Raw genomic sequence first — 17502 nt, forward strand, 5'->3', positions numbered from 1 at the left:
GGCCTCCTACCGGTTGGACGTGCCCTAAACACCTCCCTAGGGAGGCGTTCGGGTGGCATCTTGACCGGATTCCCTAACCACCTCATCTGGAAGAGCAGTGGCTTTACTTTGAGCTCCTCCCGGATGGCAGAGCTTCTCACCCTATCTCTAAGGGAGAGCCCGGCCACCCGGTGGAGGAAACTCATTTCGGCCGCTTGTCCTTTCGGTCATAACCCAAAGCTCATGACCATAGGTGAGGATGGGAACGTATATAAATTGAGACCTTTGCCTTCCGGCTCAGCTCCTTCAACACAATGGCTCGATACAGCGTCAGCATTACTGAAGACGCCACACCGATTCGCCTGTCGATCTCACGATGCACTCTTCCCTCACTCGTGAACAAGACTCCTAGGTACTTGAACTCCTCCACTTGGGGCAGGGTCTCCTCCCCAACCCAGAGATGGCACTCCACCCTTTTCCGGGCGAGAACCATGGACTCCGACTTGGAGGTGCTGATTCTTATCCCAGTCGCTTCACACTCGGCTGCGAACCGATCCAAAGAGAGCTCAAAATCCTGGCCAGATGAAGCCATCAGGACCACATCATCTGCAAAAAGCAGAGACCTAAATGTTATAATGTATTTATTATTGGGAGTGCTCTTGACAGTTTAACATTACCAACAAAATATTTGAACCACCATATTTTTTGGACTCTAAGGCGCACTTAAAAATATTTTAATATTCTCAAATATCGACGGTGCGCCTAATGTACATTTTAATTCTGCTCGGGCTTACAGACCTCGAAGCAATTTTATTTGGTACATGGTGTAATGATAAAGTGTGAACAGTAGATGGCATTCACTCATAGTGAAGTGAATTATATTTATATAGCGCTTTTCTCTAGTGACTCAAAGCGCTTTACATAGTGAAACCCAATATCTAAGTTACATTTAAACCAGTGTGGGTGGCACTGGGAGCAGGTGGGTAAAGTGTCTTGCCCAAGGACACAACGGCAGTGACTAGCACGGCGGAAGCGGGAATCGAACCTGCAACCCTCAAGTTGCTGACACGGCCGCTCTACCAACCGAGCTATGCCGCCATGAGAGATGCGTGTGGACTGCAAGTTGACGCCTGTTCAATAAATTAGTGTTTTTCAGTGTGCCGCGGCACCTAATTGGTCCCAAAAATATTTTTTGTAATCAACAATTATAATCTGCAAATAATGATATGTTACTTAGTGTTTGTGCTGTGTAGATCTCGGCCGGGTAACCACGTGATACTCCATGTAAGTAGGTGGCAGCAGGTAATTAATTGCTTTGTAAAAGTCGGAATGTGTCCGGTGAGACGAGGATGGTTTGTTGTGATCCCAATATGCAGGCCACAGCGGGAGGCAGCGTACAGGTAATAAGGTATGTACCATATTTCTCGGAGTATAAGTCGCTCTGGAGTATAAGTCGCACCTGCTGAAAATGCATAATAAAGAAGAAAAAAACATATATAAGTCGCACTTGAGTATAAGTTGCATTTTTTGGGGAAATTGATTTGATAAAACCCAACACCAAGAATAGACATTTGAAAGGCAATTTAAAATAAATAAAGAATAGTGAACAACAGGCTGAATAAGTGTACGTTATATGAGGCATAAATAACCAACTGAGAAGGTGCCTGGTATGTTAACGTAACATATTATGGTAAGAGTCATTCAAATAACTATAAGATATAGAACATGCTATACCTTTACCAAACAATCTGTCACTCCTAATTGCTAAAGCCCATGAAATCTTATACGTCTAGTCTCTTACACAAATGAGCTAAATAATAATATTTGATATTTCACGGTAATGTGTTAATTCCACACTAGTCGCTCCTGAGTATAAGTCGCACCCCTGGCCAAACTATGAAAAAAACTGCGATTTATGGTCCGAAAAATACGGTAATGCTTAAACCAAAAATGAACAAAAGGGAAAGGAAAAGGCAATGGCTATGCAAAACAAAAGTAAAACTGACCTGGCTACAAAGTAAACAGAAACAAAATGCTGGACGACAGCAAAAACTTCCGGCGTCCACAAAGTACATCCGTACATGACAATCAAAAATGTCCACACAAAGAAGTATAACAACTTAAATAGTCTTGCTTGCTAACACAAAGCAGGTGCGGGGAAGAGCGCTCAAAGGAAGACATGAATCTGCTACAGGAAAACACCACCAAAACAGGAAGGGCCACCAAATTAACAGCGCAAGACAAGAACTAAAGCACTACACACTGGAAAACACAAACAAACTCCAAATAAGTCATGACGACCTGGTGGAGTTTCATTTTATAACGTTTCCCGCTGGTGGTGTGCCTCTGTATTTTTTAATGAAAATAATGTTAAAAAGGTTGAAAAACACTGCAATAAATGATGCGAGCAAAGATAGCCCAAAACGTTGATGTTTCATTTGGAATATTGAACATTACACACGGCGTCAAAATGTTTTAGTACGACTTTGGTAAGCTACAAAACCACACTATTTGATGGATTGCTGGTGCATTACGACCACTGTAGTCAGACGTATTGTGCTTCATCATACGGGTATTGTTAGGGTGTGTGTATAAGGAACCTCAAAATAGAGACACATACAGTAGAGACACATACAGTATCTGGGGTGGTAGGGCTTCATGGTGGCAGAGGGGTTAGTGCGTCTGCCTCACAATACGAAGGTCCTGCAGTCCTGGGTTCAAATCCAGGCTCGGGATCTTTCTGTGTGGAGTTTGCATGTTCTCCCCGTGAATGCGTGGGTTCCCTCCGGGTACTCCGGCTTCCTCCCACTTCCAAAGACATGTACCTGGGGATAGGTTGATTGGCAACACTAAATTGGCCCTAGTGTGTGAATGTGAGTGTGAATGTTGTCTGTCTATCTGTGTTGGCCCTGCGATGAGGTGGCGACTTGTCCAGGGTATACCCCCCCTTCCGCCCGATTGTAGCTGAGATAGGCGTCAGCACCCCCCGCGACCCCGAAAGGGAATAAGCGGTAGAAAATGGAGGGATGGATGGATGGACAGTATCTGGTGTTTTGTTTCGCAATATTATGCAAAACCAACTTTATTAAAGTGGATTCAATCACATCAACCAATCAATGAAGCTATTTATAAAGCACTTATCATACACAAAAGTCATGCAACACCAAGTGCTTTACAGACTTAAAAACGTTACCCCAGGCACACACACACACACACACACACACACACACACACACACAAAAACAAAACAAAAAGCATACGTACATACATGAACAATTAACGCATGACTGAGTACAGAGGAGCCATATGAGTTAACACTATCACAGGAGGTCATCAAACCATGGCCACCAGGACGTTGACACAAAGTGCCCCCACAACACGGCCGATACCTCCTGGCTCCTAAATATACCGTATTTTCTGGACAATAGGGCGCACCGGATTATAAGGCGCACTGTCGATGAGCGGGTCTAGTCGGGTCTATTTTCATACAAAAGGCGCACCGTATTATAGGGCGCATTAAAGGCGTCACATTATAATTGTTTTCTAAAACTAAAGCACTTCCGTGGCTCACCTTTGTTCTCATCATTTTTGTTGTAGCGGTGTAGCGTGCAAGGACGGGGGTGGAAGAAGTGTCAAACGATGGAGCTAGCTTTTTTAATGACATTCAAACGTTACTTCAATCAATAACAGAGCAGCATCTCCTCATCCGTGGCTCACTAGTGCAATAACATGTGTCCCGTGAAAAATCGTCTGACCGGAACTCTCTAATAACTAAAGTTCCTTGGGTGAGTAATGTAAACTCACTATACCGGTATGTTTTAGCGCTTTCATGGCGAGTTTACTGACGGATATAAGTAAGAACTTTACACTACTTTATATTAGAAATTGCAACAGCGGAGGATGAATGTCACATAACAAGAAGATGGAGAATATGAAGAAGTTTATCGACTACGGAGTCAGCACGGACTACAAAGGTTGAGGCGTGCAATTTTTCAGGACTTATGCAGATCCCAAATACAGATAAGCAGGTACCAGAAGTTAAGAAAAGTTGCTTTTGCATAAAATTAGGAAACAGAACGCCAGATAATATGTATTACTTTATACACACACCATAATAATACTCCTATGTTGAAGCACAGTACAATCCATCAAGCTGTGTGTCTTCATAGCTTACCAAAGTCGTACTAAAACATTTTGATAGATTTTTGAGTGCCGTGTGTAATGTTCTCTATTCTCAATGGAACATATAAAATGTTGGTGTTGTTTACCTGAGTCATATGGCAATCTACATTCATTTCTTATGTATGACTGCCATCATATTGCCGTAATAATAATAATAATAATAATTGATTAGATTTATATCGCGCTTTTCTATTGTTAGATACTCAAAGCGCTCACAGAGAAGTGGGAACCCATCATTCATTCACACCTGGTGGTGGTAAGCTACATCTGTAGCCACAGCTGCCCTGGGGTAGACTGACGGAAGCGTGGCTGCCAGTTTGCGCCTACGCCCCCTCCGACCACCACCAATCATTCATTCACCAGTGTGAGCGGCACCGGGGGCAAATTGTGAAATGTCTTGCCCAAGGACACAACGGCAGCGATTTGGATGTCAATAGGTGGGAAGCGAACCTGCAACCCTCAGGTTTCTGGCACGGCCGCTCTACCCACTACGCCATGCCGCCCAATATACGCATATATCTTATGTTTGACTGCCATCTACTGGTCACACTTATCAATTTACCATGTACCAAATAAAATAGCTTTGAGGTGGGTAAGCAAAACCAGAATTTTTCCTTACTGAGTTATAAGGCGCACTGTCGAGTTTTGAGGGGGAAAAAATATTTTAAGTGCACCTTATAGTCTGGAAAATACGGTACTAATATGGCTCTTAAGAATCCAGAACAATATTTAATTTATATTGTGTCATCTTATTATAGTTGTTTTCTTGAATGAAACTTGATTAAAATGTGTATGCAAGTACTTTTTGAGCACATTCAACAATGATAACAGTGATCATTTTGTTGACAGTAACCGTGATATGAAATTGTTATATCGTTACGTCCCTCCAACCGACACACTCCAAAGTCTAACTCCATCCTTTCTTCCCTTTTCTCCTGTCTCAATAGTTCAGTGTTGTGCATTTGCCTATGTGGCAAAACATGAATCATATTCCACTTTAGCAGCGGTCCAGTCAAATGTTAATAGTATAATCTGTCCTGCAGGTGGTGGCATTACACCCCCACTTCTCCCGATCCAGCAACAAACAGTTTGTCACCGGCGGCAACAAGGTAGGTTGGAATGGCTTTATTATTTTTTTTTTTTCATACTATGTTATTTTACCGTTTGGCACTTTTTAGGCATTTTCCTCCGTCGACGCCATTATTCGTCCCGTTCGCAGGCGAGCAAGCGCACTCCCTCACTGGAGCGTGGCTAAAAACGACGCGCGGGGCCTTTGTCCGCCGTGAAAGCTTCTTGCCGGAGTGCTCTCGGGAGAGCTGCCCATTTTCACAAAGTGCTGTCCGCTCAACAGCGTTCAAGTGAAGGGTGAAAAAAAAAAAAAAAAAAAGACATTGCGGCCCAGAGAACGGATCATTATAACAATTGTACATAGTGTGAAGGTTTTCTTTCTTTTTTTATTTTTTTTATACCATTTTCTGGACATGTTTCGAGTCAACAAACTGCACCTAGGGACTATTAGGGTTTCCGCGTCTCATTAAAAAATATTAAATGGATTTTGTGAAAATGAAGGCCTTAAGTGGCAATAAAAAGCATTAAATATGATGTGTGGAGGTATTAAAAAAATGTCATACAATTGCAAATGGCAACAAAAAAAGACAACCAAACAAACCACCTGACCAAGTTTTTCCCAATTGGGGGAACGTTTAGTGAAGTGCACTTTTTGTCAACAAATATTTAGAGACCATTTTATTTCTATGTTATCTATTTAAGGTAATTAGACTATAGACCAGGGGTCGGGAACCTTTTTTGGCTGAGAGAGCCATGATTGATTGATTGATTGATTGATACTTTTATTAGTAGATTGCACAGTTCAGTACATATTCCGTACAATTGACCACTAAATGGTAACACCCGAATAAGTTTTTCAACTTGTTTAAGTCGGGGTCCACGTTAATCAATTCATGGTACAAAGCCAAATATTTTAAAATGTATTTCCGTGACAACCATATCATATTTTTTAACACTGAATACAACTAAATGTGTGCATTTTTTAAGTAAGACCAACATTTTTAGAGTATAATAAGTCTCTAATTATTTTGAATAACATTGTTATTTCTTGAACAGATGCGGTAGAAAACTGATGGATGGATTAAAATGCATGAGAATGTTTTATATTTTGAATTTTATTTTTAACATCGTGACTACCAGCGGAATTATTCATTACTTATCGTGTTAAGCAATGCCAGCTAAGATTTATCTGAGAGCCAGATGGAGTCATCAAAAGAGCCACATCTGGCTCTAGAGCCATAGGTTCCCTACCCCTGTTACAGACTTTCCAAGTACAATGGTTAAAAATACTACAGTAATGAAAAATAAGTTTACTGCATTAAAAAGGTGTCATTTGTTTATCTTATAACTAGGGGTGGGCAAATTAATGCGTTAATTACACGTTAACTCATCAATCTATTAACGCTGACAATTATTTTATCGCACATTTGCGTATGTTGTTTACATGCTTTTATTTTGTTAACGCCTTTTCTTAACAAGATGGCATCTCCCGGATGTACTTCGGCGTGGAGGGGCTCTTGGTAAAGATGGAACATTTGGCAAAAATACCGGACAATTCTGCAAATTTCATGGCTGGCTTACAGCGTGGTCACTCCGGGATCACTTACGACCGCCAGACAATTCTGGATGTGGATAGATCGGGCTGTTTTGGACTGAATGACGCGTGCTTGCTAGACCGGCTAGCTAGCATGGGAATACTTTGCCGGCTACATCCAGCGGCCTGTGAAGCAGCGGAGTATATGTGTTGTCTGTCTATTTATCAATAATGCAGACGAGGAGTGTTGGCTGAGTTCTTAACGTTTGCTTTCAGAGCGTGCATATCACAACATACAAGATGCCGTCATGGCGACACAATCTATACCGGGCTACCGCACATGCTCCTCACTCCTGTTGCATGCTGGGTAGGGTAGTTCTTTTTTCCCTGGCTCATAACATCACAATATAGTACCATGTATATGCGTTCAGTTTATCAAAGCACCAAGCAAACGCTCGGAAAATTCCCATCATATCAATTCCTAGATATGGTCATAATTATTTTAAGTGCACTACGCAGAATAAACACAACATTATTAATATTGTTACTACGGATAATTTGATCAAAAATTCCCTAAAACAGCCCACTACCTATAATATAGGTTTTTTAAACATAAGATCCCTGATAAAAAAAATGTTTCTGCTGTTACCTCAGAAATTGCCTGTTCAGATGTTATGATTGTGGCTCAGAGATTTGTATGTAGATTATATTTATTTTCCATAACAAACAGGATAACTTAAATACCCTGGCAGTGGCAATAAGCTTAAATGTTTGTATTTACATTTTTTGAGTTGATTTTCATAAAATATGCTATTTAACTGCTACTGCTTAACAAGGACTGATTTAAATTGTGTTTGCACAACAAATGTTTTAGCGCTTTTGTTCATGTGGGAGAATATTCCAATAAAGGTGCACTACACACTACTTTTGAATTCATTATTGGGCTTTGCGTATACAATGCAGTTAATCGCGATTAATCGGAGAAATAGTGCGATTAACTTCGATTAAAAATTTTAATCGTTGCCCAGCCCTACTTATAACATAATGTACACTTTTCAACTATTCAACATTATTATCGTCAAATGCTTACGGTGTCGTCTATAAAGACAATTGTATACTTTTGACTTTATTGGCATTAAACTGTTTTAAGTTGCATTAAAAAAACATTCAGTTAGATCTGCTGATACCTGCAGAAACCCTAAATATGTATGTCTCCTATATTACAGTATTATATGTACCTTTTTATAAGGTTTAAATTATATATTACCTGTACCTGGAAACAGGTCTATAAGATCCAACACATTAATTTGACAATATAATAATTAACATGCTTAGCAGCAAGACTGTGATATTATATATATATGGTTGTATTCCAATGCTTGTCAATCCTTTTTTTTTTTGCGCCTCGCCCCCAGGAAGATGAAAACATTTCGCGCCCCCACTCTGTCGGGACTATAAGTAGTAGTAGCAGTATTGTTGTAAGTACACCTCTGCATAACCTTCTATCCGTATTAACGTGAAATAAAACAAAAAATAAAAAAGGAAACCAAAGAACAAAACAAGGATAACTTTGAATGAAATGTGCATCGATTTGCCTGAAATAAAAAAAAGACGTCATAATTTAATAAACTATGCACATTTTTTGAAACACTTTAACCATTTTATACTGACACATTCAAATTGAATAAAGTCAATAAATAATACGTTAGAATTGATTAGCAAGATTAACTCATAAAACACTTTAAACTTTAAAACAAAAATGAATGAAACAATGTTTTAGTTTATTTTTTTTAATTAAAAAAAGTCATAATTTAGACTATGCACATTTTTTGACCCACTTGAACCATTTTATACTGATTGTGTACTCCAATTGAATAAAATCAATAAATAATAAGTTCAAATTGATTAGCAACATTAACTCATAAAACACTTTAACCTTCAAAACAAAAATGAATGAAACAATTTTTTTGTTTATTTTTTAAGTCATAAAAATAGAATAAATGTGATTAAAAATAAAATAATTATAAATATATTATTAAGTCAGGATTAATGGCCCCACTATTTGAGAAGAACGGCTATAGCGTAATATTTGGGGTAAAGCATTTCCAAACAATTATAAAAACACATTAATTGCCATGTCATTTAGTATGTTATGAATTATTCCTCACAATTAAGCAAATATTATGAAAGAATTCTAAAATAGTGTTGAATTATGAGAGAAAAATAGCATTCTTACAGAATTATACAGCTATACTGTACCTAATGTTGTGTCCAGTTGTTGTGCTTGGTGTTGCTTTCACTAAATGCCCGCAGCACTAACTATAAACTGACGCGGCGCCATCGAGCAAGTATTTTTAGATCAAGTCTACTGACATTTATACAGGCAGGGCCGAGGCGAAGCGACTTGTTTTGCCCATTGTTGGACGCCGCGTTGCCATTTTCTCTGAATTGCCGCCGATGCCTCTCACTCGCGGCGTTGTGAAGGCCTCCGCGAGGTGCCTGCCACGGGAATCGATACGCCTCGACGGGAGCCGCGTCCTGTCAAAAGAAAATTCAATTTTTGCTTCGGCGGTTCTTTTGTGGTATCATCTCTTTGTCGGGCTAAAGCGTTTATTAACATAGCGCTGCTGCTGGAGCTCGTACGGCCCCTGGCTCGCCCTTCCTGCTGATATCATGCAGGTTTTGTTTATGTAATAAAACACTCATCAACATAACAGTGAGTTTGTCTCTTTTTTCTCACCGTATTCGACTTTATCCTCGCGTTATCCTCCGGGAATACGATAAATGCTGTGTCATCATCTTTTCTGTGTGAAAATTACACTACATGATATTTAGGTTATTTCATCTCTCGCACGTGTGAGTCTAAAGTCTACATCAGGGGTGTCCAAAGTGTCAACTGGGCGCATTTTGCAGGGCCGCGGCTGAATTTTTAAAGGCACATTCTAAAAATACTATTGAAAAAAGAAAAAAGTGGAATAAAAGAGCATAGGGGTCAAATGTAACAAGAAAATGTTGACTCTAATACCACAAAGCTGCTGTGTAGGCTGTTTTTCTTTAAAACTGTAATTGCTCAAAAAATAATGACTCAAAATCATTTTTGTTTTGAATAATGATCTATTCAAAGCTCCAAATACTTCAAACAAAAAAATCCACTTTGAAAAATATTTGGGGGAAATACTACATGTTTTGTGTGTTTGCCATATAAAATAACTTAAGTTTTCCTTGACAAAAAGGGCATTAAACAGACAATCAAAATAAACATGAAAAAATAATTCCTTATAATCTATGAATAGATCTGAAGTTGATCTAAAGATGTACTTATTTGACCCACTTTCATGAGTAAGGTACTTTAGGTTCCCTCACAATTTTAGTGGAACTTAAAAAAGAAAGACTGTCATTGCTCAAAAAATAATAATGAATTCACGTCAATGTTATGAATAACTGACCTATTTAAGACTCAATTTACTTCACATCAAATATTCCACTATGAAATATTGCACTAAACATTAAAAAAAAAACATTTTTCGAAAGATAGATCTGAATTTGATGTAGAGATTTAAGCCTTGATTAACAATAATAAAAATTTAAAAAAAAATTACCCTTTTTTTTTTTTTTAACATTTTTATGACTGACACAGGACCAGACTTGATGGAGGCCCTTATGGTAAAAATAAATAATTTTACATATATATATGTATGTATGTATGTATATATATATATATATATGTATGTATGTATGTATGTATGTATGTATGTGTGTGTGTGTGTGTGTGTGTGTGTGTGTGTGTATATATATATATATATGTGTGTATATATATATATATATATATGTGTATATATATATATGTGTGTATATGTATGTATATATATAAATATGTATATATATATATATGTATGTATGTTTATATGTATATATATGTATATATATATATATATATATGTGTATATATATTTAATACTGTTTTTGAAAATTAAAAATATCAAACTGTCTTCCGCATGCTTTAATTTTTCAGTGTGTGAGCCTGAGTGGAAAAAGTTTGGGCACCCCTGGTCAACATTCTCTGGTGCAATAAAAACAGTATATACATTCAAAACTTAAAAAATCAGGAAGACAATTTTATCACTGTGCAGCATCCCTTCCGAATCCACTGTTCCTATTCTGCCATCTGTTGGTGGCTTTGGCGCTACTGCACCCCTGCTCATTGTCGCTGTGTTTCTTGAAGCTTCTCCTGTACGAAAAGAACTGGATGAATCGCTGGAAGACCTCGTTGCTGCACGAAGGCGAGGGCTCCATCACCAACGTCCAGTGGAGAGCCAACCTCATAGCGTGGGCCAACAATGTGGTAAGTGTCCCCACTGTCATCCAACGTCTTGTCGTGGGATCTCATGTTTTTTGCATGTCTCAGGGCGTCAAAATCTACGACATCAGCACAAAACAGAGGATTACCAACGTGCTGCGGGACAACGTCAGTCTGAGACCTGACATGTACCCCTGCAGCCTGTGCTGGAAGGACAACACCACCCTCATCGTGGGCTGGGGGACCTCCATTAAGGTTTGTTTGTATTAGGGCTGTCTTCAATAGTCAAAGGTTACATTTTTCCACTCTCAACCAGTAGAATCGTCGTACATCAAACACTCGTCCTCCCACGGTTGGTGGGAGTTAAGTACCTGCTGACCTCCTCCAAGTGCGTTGGGAAGATGCATCGATTGCTTTCATCGTGTCTTTTTTAAATATAAGTCATATTATGTGCAGACGAGGGTTGTACGCTATACCGGTACTTATAAAGTATGGTGGTATTAATCAATTAAAATCGGTACTATACTGCCTTTCAAAAAGTACCGGTACCACACTGCAAAAACTAAAATCTAAGTATGATTAAATACCTAAAATAAGGGTGATATTTGCTTATTTTCTGTCTGATAAGATAATTATTCCCACTCAGCAGATTTTATGTGTTTTACTTGTTTTAAAGGTTTTGGTCCTAAATGATCTCAGTAAGATATTACAGCTTGTAGCTGAGATTTTATGACCTGTATTGAGTAAAACTTGCTTGAAACTGGGTGATCATGGCTTACAGTTTTGAAAAAAGTTTTTAACATTTAGGAGATTTAAGGTTTTCATAAGGTGAAAGTCGTGAGTGTCCAAATGTTTTGACTCTGGGGGCCACATCGGGTTAAAAAAATTACCGGGGGCCAGGCTAGCTATCAATATATTAATCTATACATTCATGGTTGTAGTGTTGTTTAAAAGACCATCCTTTCTACCTAAATAATTTTAAGAGCTAAATCACGACCCCACAATCAGAACTGTATAACGAAAGTTACAGTAACTTATAGTTAATGTGGCTCTGAAATGACAACACTGGCACGGCTTCTTAAAGACATGCTCTTTACTTGAGTTTATGCCGTGAAAACTACAGGACAAGACATGAAATACAATGGTTTTAGAAATAGTTCAGTCCCAGGCAAATAAGGTGCTAAACAAAATAGCTACCTCGTGGCCGCCTGCCACTTCGGAGGTTCTTGGGCAGCAAATATTTCAGTGTTGTGCAACTACATGAGCGTACAAAAATTAAACCAAAGCACTCCACAAATATACAGAACAATTCAACACAATGTGACAAATACCTTGTTCAGCTAGCCAAATGTTCTTGCTGCTGCTGATGGCTCAAAGTCTTTTGCATGTCTGCAACCCCAAATACTACACCAAAATCTCGCGAGAATAGCGGTGTGACAAAGGAAATAAATTGCCCTTTTTATAGTAAACCAAATGTGTCTTATTTACAAAAATTATAACATGAATTCACAACCATAATCATTTTCAACAAAAAATGTTAACCCTTAAAACAAAAAATATTAAGTGTAAGTTTCAACAACACTTACAGTTAACATTTCAAGATAAAACCTCTGTCATTTTGTTATAATTTATTCAAAATCACGGTTTGCACTGCAAAAAGTCAGTGTTCAAAAACAAGTAAAAAAGATACAAAAACTAGGGGTATTTTATTCAAACTAAGCAAAATTATCTGCCAATAGAACAAGAAAATTCGGCTTGTCAAGACTTTTCAAAATACGTAAAATTAACTAACCTCAATGAACCCAAAAATACCTTGAAATAAGTATATTCTCATGAAAAAACAAGTGCTTTTTTCTTGGTAGAAAAAAAAGAGACCTTTTTACTCAATATGTTGAAAAATATTCTTAAATTAAGTAAATGCTAGTGCCATTATCTTGACATAATGATGTGCGCTCTGCATCATGATTTTTTTTTTTCATATACTTAAAGTAAGAAATTATTACCTTAAAAAGGTAGTTTTATACTTCCGAGTGTTGATTACACAACTTTGCAACTGTTGATATTCTAGTTTCAAGCATGATTTACTCAATACAGCTCATAAAATCTCAGCAACAAGCTGTAATATCGTACTGAGATCATTTAGGACCAAAACCCTTAAAACAAGTCAAACACTCAAACATAAAATCTGCTTAGTGAGAAGAATGATCTTATCAGACAGAAAATAAGCAAATATCACCCTTATTTGAGACATTTAATCTTACTTAGATTTTAGTTTTTGCAGTATGTCAAAAGCCAAACGTGATCAGACTCTGGTCTTTCCATGGGCTGTAGGATGAACTATTCGGGGGATCAGACTCATTTATGGTGCGTTCCATTTATACTGGGAGGTAGGAATTTTGGAATTTTCAACTGGAAAGCCCCTTGAAGTTGGATTTTGGACGTGGGAAGTGGGAGCATTCTCACCACCCCCGAGTTTGTTTCAAAGATGGCTGCTCTGGACGTAAACAATGATATCCGCTTCTCTATTACTCATTATTAGCACTTTTGGTTAGTTTTTGTGTCCGTAAATCAGCCATTTACCATGTATTGTTCATACATAGTGTAAACTACATTTATTTCACATGGTAAATACGCTGAACTTCGCTAGCAATAGCATCTTTTTCCTCTTCATCCACTGTGTCTGAAGGTTGCAAAAAGAGTGCACATTTTCCCTTAAGATGTCAGGTTCAAACACTAATGACATCTATTAAAACAGACGAGAAGCAAGGAATCATGCAGAGACAGAGTGCAATTTGGCTTCACGGTGGCAGAGGGTTTAGTGCGTCTGCCTCACAATACGAAGGTCCTATGTAGTCAGGGTTCAATCCCGGGCTCGGGATCTTTCTGTGTGGAGTTTGCATGTTCTCCCCGTGAATGCGTGGGTTCCCTCCGGGTACTCCGGCTTCCTCCCACTTCCAAAGACATGCACCTGGGGATAGGTTGATTGGCAACACTAAATTGGCCCTAGTGTGTGAATGTGAGTGTGAATGTTGTCTGTTTATCTGTGTTGGCCCTGCGATGAGGTGGCGACTTGTCCAGGGAGTACCCCGCCTTCTGCCCGAATGTAGCTGAGATAGGCACCAGCGCCCTCCGTAACCCCAAAGGGAATAAGCGGTAGAAAATGGATGGATGGAGGAGACATGTGTTTATGACTGTATTTTGGTTACAGACCCAAACTACGTTCTACAAGTCCAGCCCGCGTGCTTCCTGTATTTATTTGGGAGGTCCCTGGTTACATCACTGAAGCTGTCGCTGAGGGAAGGGGGTAATCTCGACAACTCCAGTTAGACACAATATACGATTATACAAGAAATGCAAATGTGTTGACGCTGGTGATATCGCCTTGTCTCTGCTCTGTCTGCGTCACGGCGATGTTCGGCCATGGCAGTCAGCAGTCCGTTCCTGGACACAGACAATGATACCAGACTGGCTTGCAATCTTTTGGATTGCCAGCTTTGCACGGACTTAGAAAAATACCACTTCAGCACAATTGATAATTACTATAGCAACGGCCCTTAAAGGCCTACTGAAAGCCACTACTACCGACCACGCAGTCTGATAGTTTATACATCAATGATGAAATCTTTCCATTGCAACACATGCCAATACGGCCGGTTTAGTTTACTAAATTGCAATTTTAAATTCCGCGCCGAAATATCTTGCTGAAACGTCGCGGTATGATGACGTGTGCGCGTGACGTCACGGATTGCAGAGGACATTTTGTTCCAGCATCGTTCCTAGCTATTAAGTCGTCTGTTTTCATCGCAAAATTCCACAGTATTCTGGACTTCTGTGTTGCTGAATCTTTTGCAATTTGTTCAATGAACAACGGAGACATCAAAGAAGAAAGCTGTAGGTGGGAAGCAGTGTATTGCGACCGGCTTCAGCAACGCATTCCCGAAAGATGACAGTCAAGCTTTACTATGAAACAGAGCGGTCAAGCGAACACGGTTGGATTGGACCACACACACAAAGTACAGTGTATTATGCAGCGATCATTTTGAAAGATCGTGTTTCGAAGAGGGTCCCTTGCGAAGGGCAGAGATTGGCATCGCCACTACCCGTCGACTGGTGCTGAAGAAATGTGCGGGACCGACCTTTAGGTTGTACAGGTACCACCATATAATCTCACTAAAACACTAGTAACACAATAAGCAGATAAGGGATTTGCCAGAATTATCCTAGTAAATTTGTCTAATTACATCTGAATCGCTCCCACTGCCTTCTAGGATTTTTTTTTTTTTTTCTAGTCCTTCACTCTCAATTTCCTCATCCACGAATCTTTCATCCTCACTCAAATTCATGGGAAAATCGTCGCTTTCTCGGTTCGAATCGCTCTCGCTGCTATTGGCCATGATTGTAAACAATGTTCAGATGTGAGGAGCTCCACAACCCGTGACGTCACGCGCATATCGTCTGCTACTTCCTGTAAAGGCAAGGAAGGCTTTTTTATCAGCGAACCAAAGTTGCGAACTTTATCTTGGATGTTCTCTACTAAATCCTTTCAGCAAGAATATGACAATATCGCGAAATGATCAAGTATGACACATAGAATGGACCTGCTATCCCCGTTTAAATAAGAAAATCTCATTTCAGTAGGCCTTTAAGCATTAAAGTTGTGTGATAATATATACATAATTATTCTAACAATTTTCCCATAAATTGTTGATATTCAGACAAGGCAAGCGCAAAATAAGCTTTTGTGGATGAGGCCATCTAGATTTGCGACATCGGGACCGGAACACTGTGACCTCGTTCCCAGCAAGGCAGCATTAGTGCATGTAAACAAAGTCATTGAAAATCCCTAATGGACGAAAGGCGTAGTTTGTATGTTTCTATGAAATGTTTTGTGTAATTCTGCTTCTTCCTGGACAGATTTGTGTGGTAAAGGAGCGCAATCCCACGGAAATGAGAGATCTGCCGAGTCGTTACGTGGAAATAGGTGAGGACAGAGCATGAGAAGCCTCAAGAACTGAATCACATGGAGAGTTTACACTTTGGCCTTTCAGTGTCTGCATTCGAGGCGGAGTTCTTCATCAGCGGGCTGGCGCCGCTGGCAGATCAGCTGGTCACCTTGTTCTTTGTGAAGGAGAACCCTGAGCACATGGTAGCTGTCCCAACCTGGACCTGTTCTTCCGTCTGGGGAAATCTCTGAATGAACTTTTAGTTTTTGTGCCCCGGAGCAGGACGAGGAGTTCCTGGCGCGTCCTCGTCTGGACATCATCCAGCCTCTCCCTGAGAGCTGTGAGGAGATCTCCTCCGATGCACTGACCGTGCGCAACTACCAGGAGAACGAGTGTCGGGACTACCGCCTTGGTGAGGGCCAGGGACAACACTCTTTAGGGGCGTTAATTGAAAGCTCCTTTTTGTGTCACAGCTAGGGGTGTTCCCATCTGGGTTTTATGCTGCCGATTCAGATATAGGCCGATAACAATTCCGATCGCATGTAATAACTATAATGTTGTGACGGTTTAACAAAATCAACACAACATTCAAACTAGTTCCTTATTCTTTTTTATGGCGTACCACTGTTTGAGCAAAACTAAGTCAATAATACACAATAACTACACAAGTAAAAAAACAACAACTATCTATTACTCATTTAAAGGCCTACTGAAATGAGATTTTCTTATTTAAACGGGGATAGCAGGTCCATTCTATGTGTCATACTTGATCATTTCGCGATATTGCCATATTTTTGCTGAAAGGATTTAGTAGAGAACATCGAAGATAATGTTCGCAACTTTTGGTCGCTAATAAAAAAGCCTTGCCGGTACCGGAAGTAGCAGACGATGTGCGTGTGACGTCATGGGTTGTAGAGCTCCTCACATCCGCACATTGTTTATATTCATGGCCACCAGCAGCTAGAGCGTTTCGGACCGAGAAAGTGACAATTTTCCCATTAATTTGAGCAAGGATGAAAGATTCGTGGATGAGGAAAGTGAGAGTGAGGGACTAGAAGAAAATAAAAAAAAAGACGAGGGCAGTCGGAGCGATTCAGATGTTATTAGACACATTAATTAGGATAATTCTGGAAAATCCCCTATCTGCTTATTGTGTTACTAGTATTTTAATGAGATTATATAGTCATACCTGAAAGTCTGAGGGGTGTGGTGACCGCCAGTGTCTCTGAGGGAAGCCATGGAGGAGCCAAGAAAGTCGCAGCTGCCTCTTTGACAGCTGCAGGAGGACGCAAGCTCCGCTCATGTTTACGGTAAGAGCCGACTTATTACCACAATGTTCTCATCGAAACCTGTCGGTTGACATGTGGTAGAGAAACATGTTCGCTTGACTGCTCTGTTCCATATTAAAGCTTCACAACAAACAAAGAAACACCGGCTGTGTTTGTGTTGCTACAGTCGGCTGCAATTCACCGCTTTCCACCAACATCTTTCTTCTTTGT

The 17502-nt window shown here is 39.7% G+C and overlaps 1 protein-coding gene across 2 annotated transcripts in view; it reads left to right on the forward strand.

Annotated features, from left to right (window-relative positions):
• vps41 (VPS41 subunit of HOPS complex) overlaps positions 1–17502 on the forward strand; it is a 66595-nt gene that overhangs the window by 22822 nt on the left and 26271 nt on the right. The window contains exons 7-12 of one of the 2 annotated variants that reach the window (XM_061921484.1): positions 5205–5270; positions 10986–11105; positions 11169–11315; positions 15975–16041; positions 16109–16206; positions 16283–16415. In XM_061921484.1, the coding sequence (XP_061777468.1) occupies positions 5205–5270; positions 10986–11105; positions 11169–11315; positions 15975–16041; positions 16109–16206; positions 16283–16415 (631 nt within the window). The remainder of the gene's footprint in view (positions 1–5204; positions 5271–10985; positions 11106–11168; positions 11316–15974; positions 16042–16108; positions 16207–16282; positions 16416–17502) is intronic. The other variant, XM_061921485.1, reaches the window with a different exon arrangement.

Source organism: Nerophis ophidion, linkage group LG15, assembly GCF_033978795.1.
Source record: "Nerophis ophidion isolate RoL-2023_Sa linkage group LG15, RoL_Noph_v1.0, whole genome shotgun sequence".
In the NCBI taxonomy this organism is placed as follows: Eukaryota; Metazoa; Chordata; class Actinopteri; order Syngnathiformes; family Syngnathidae; genus Nerophis; species Nerophis ophidion.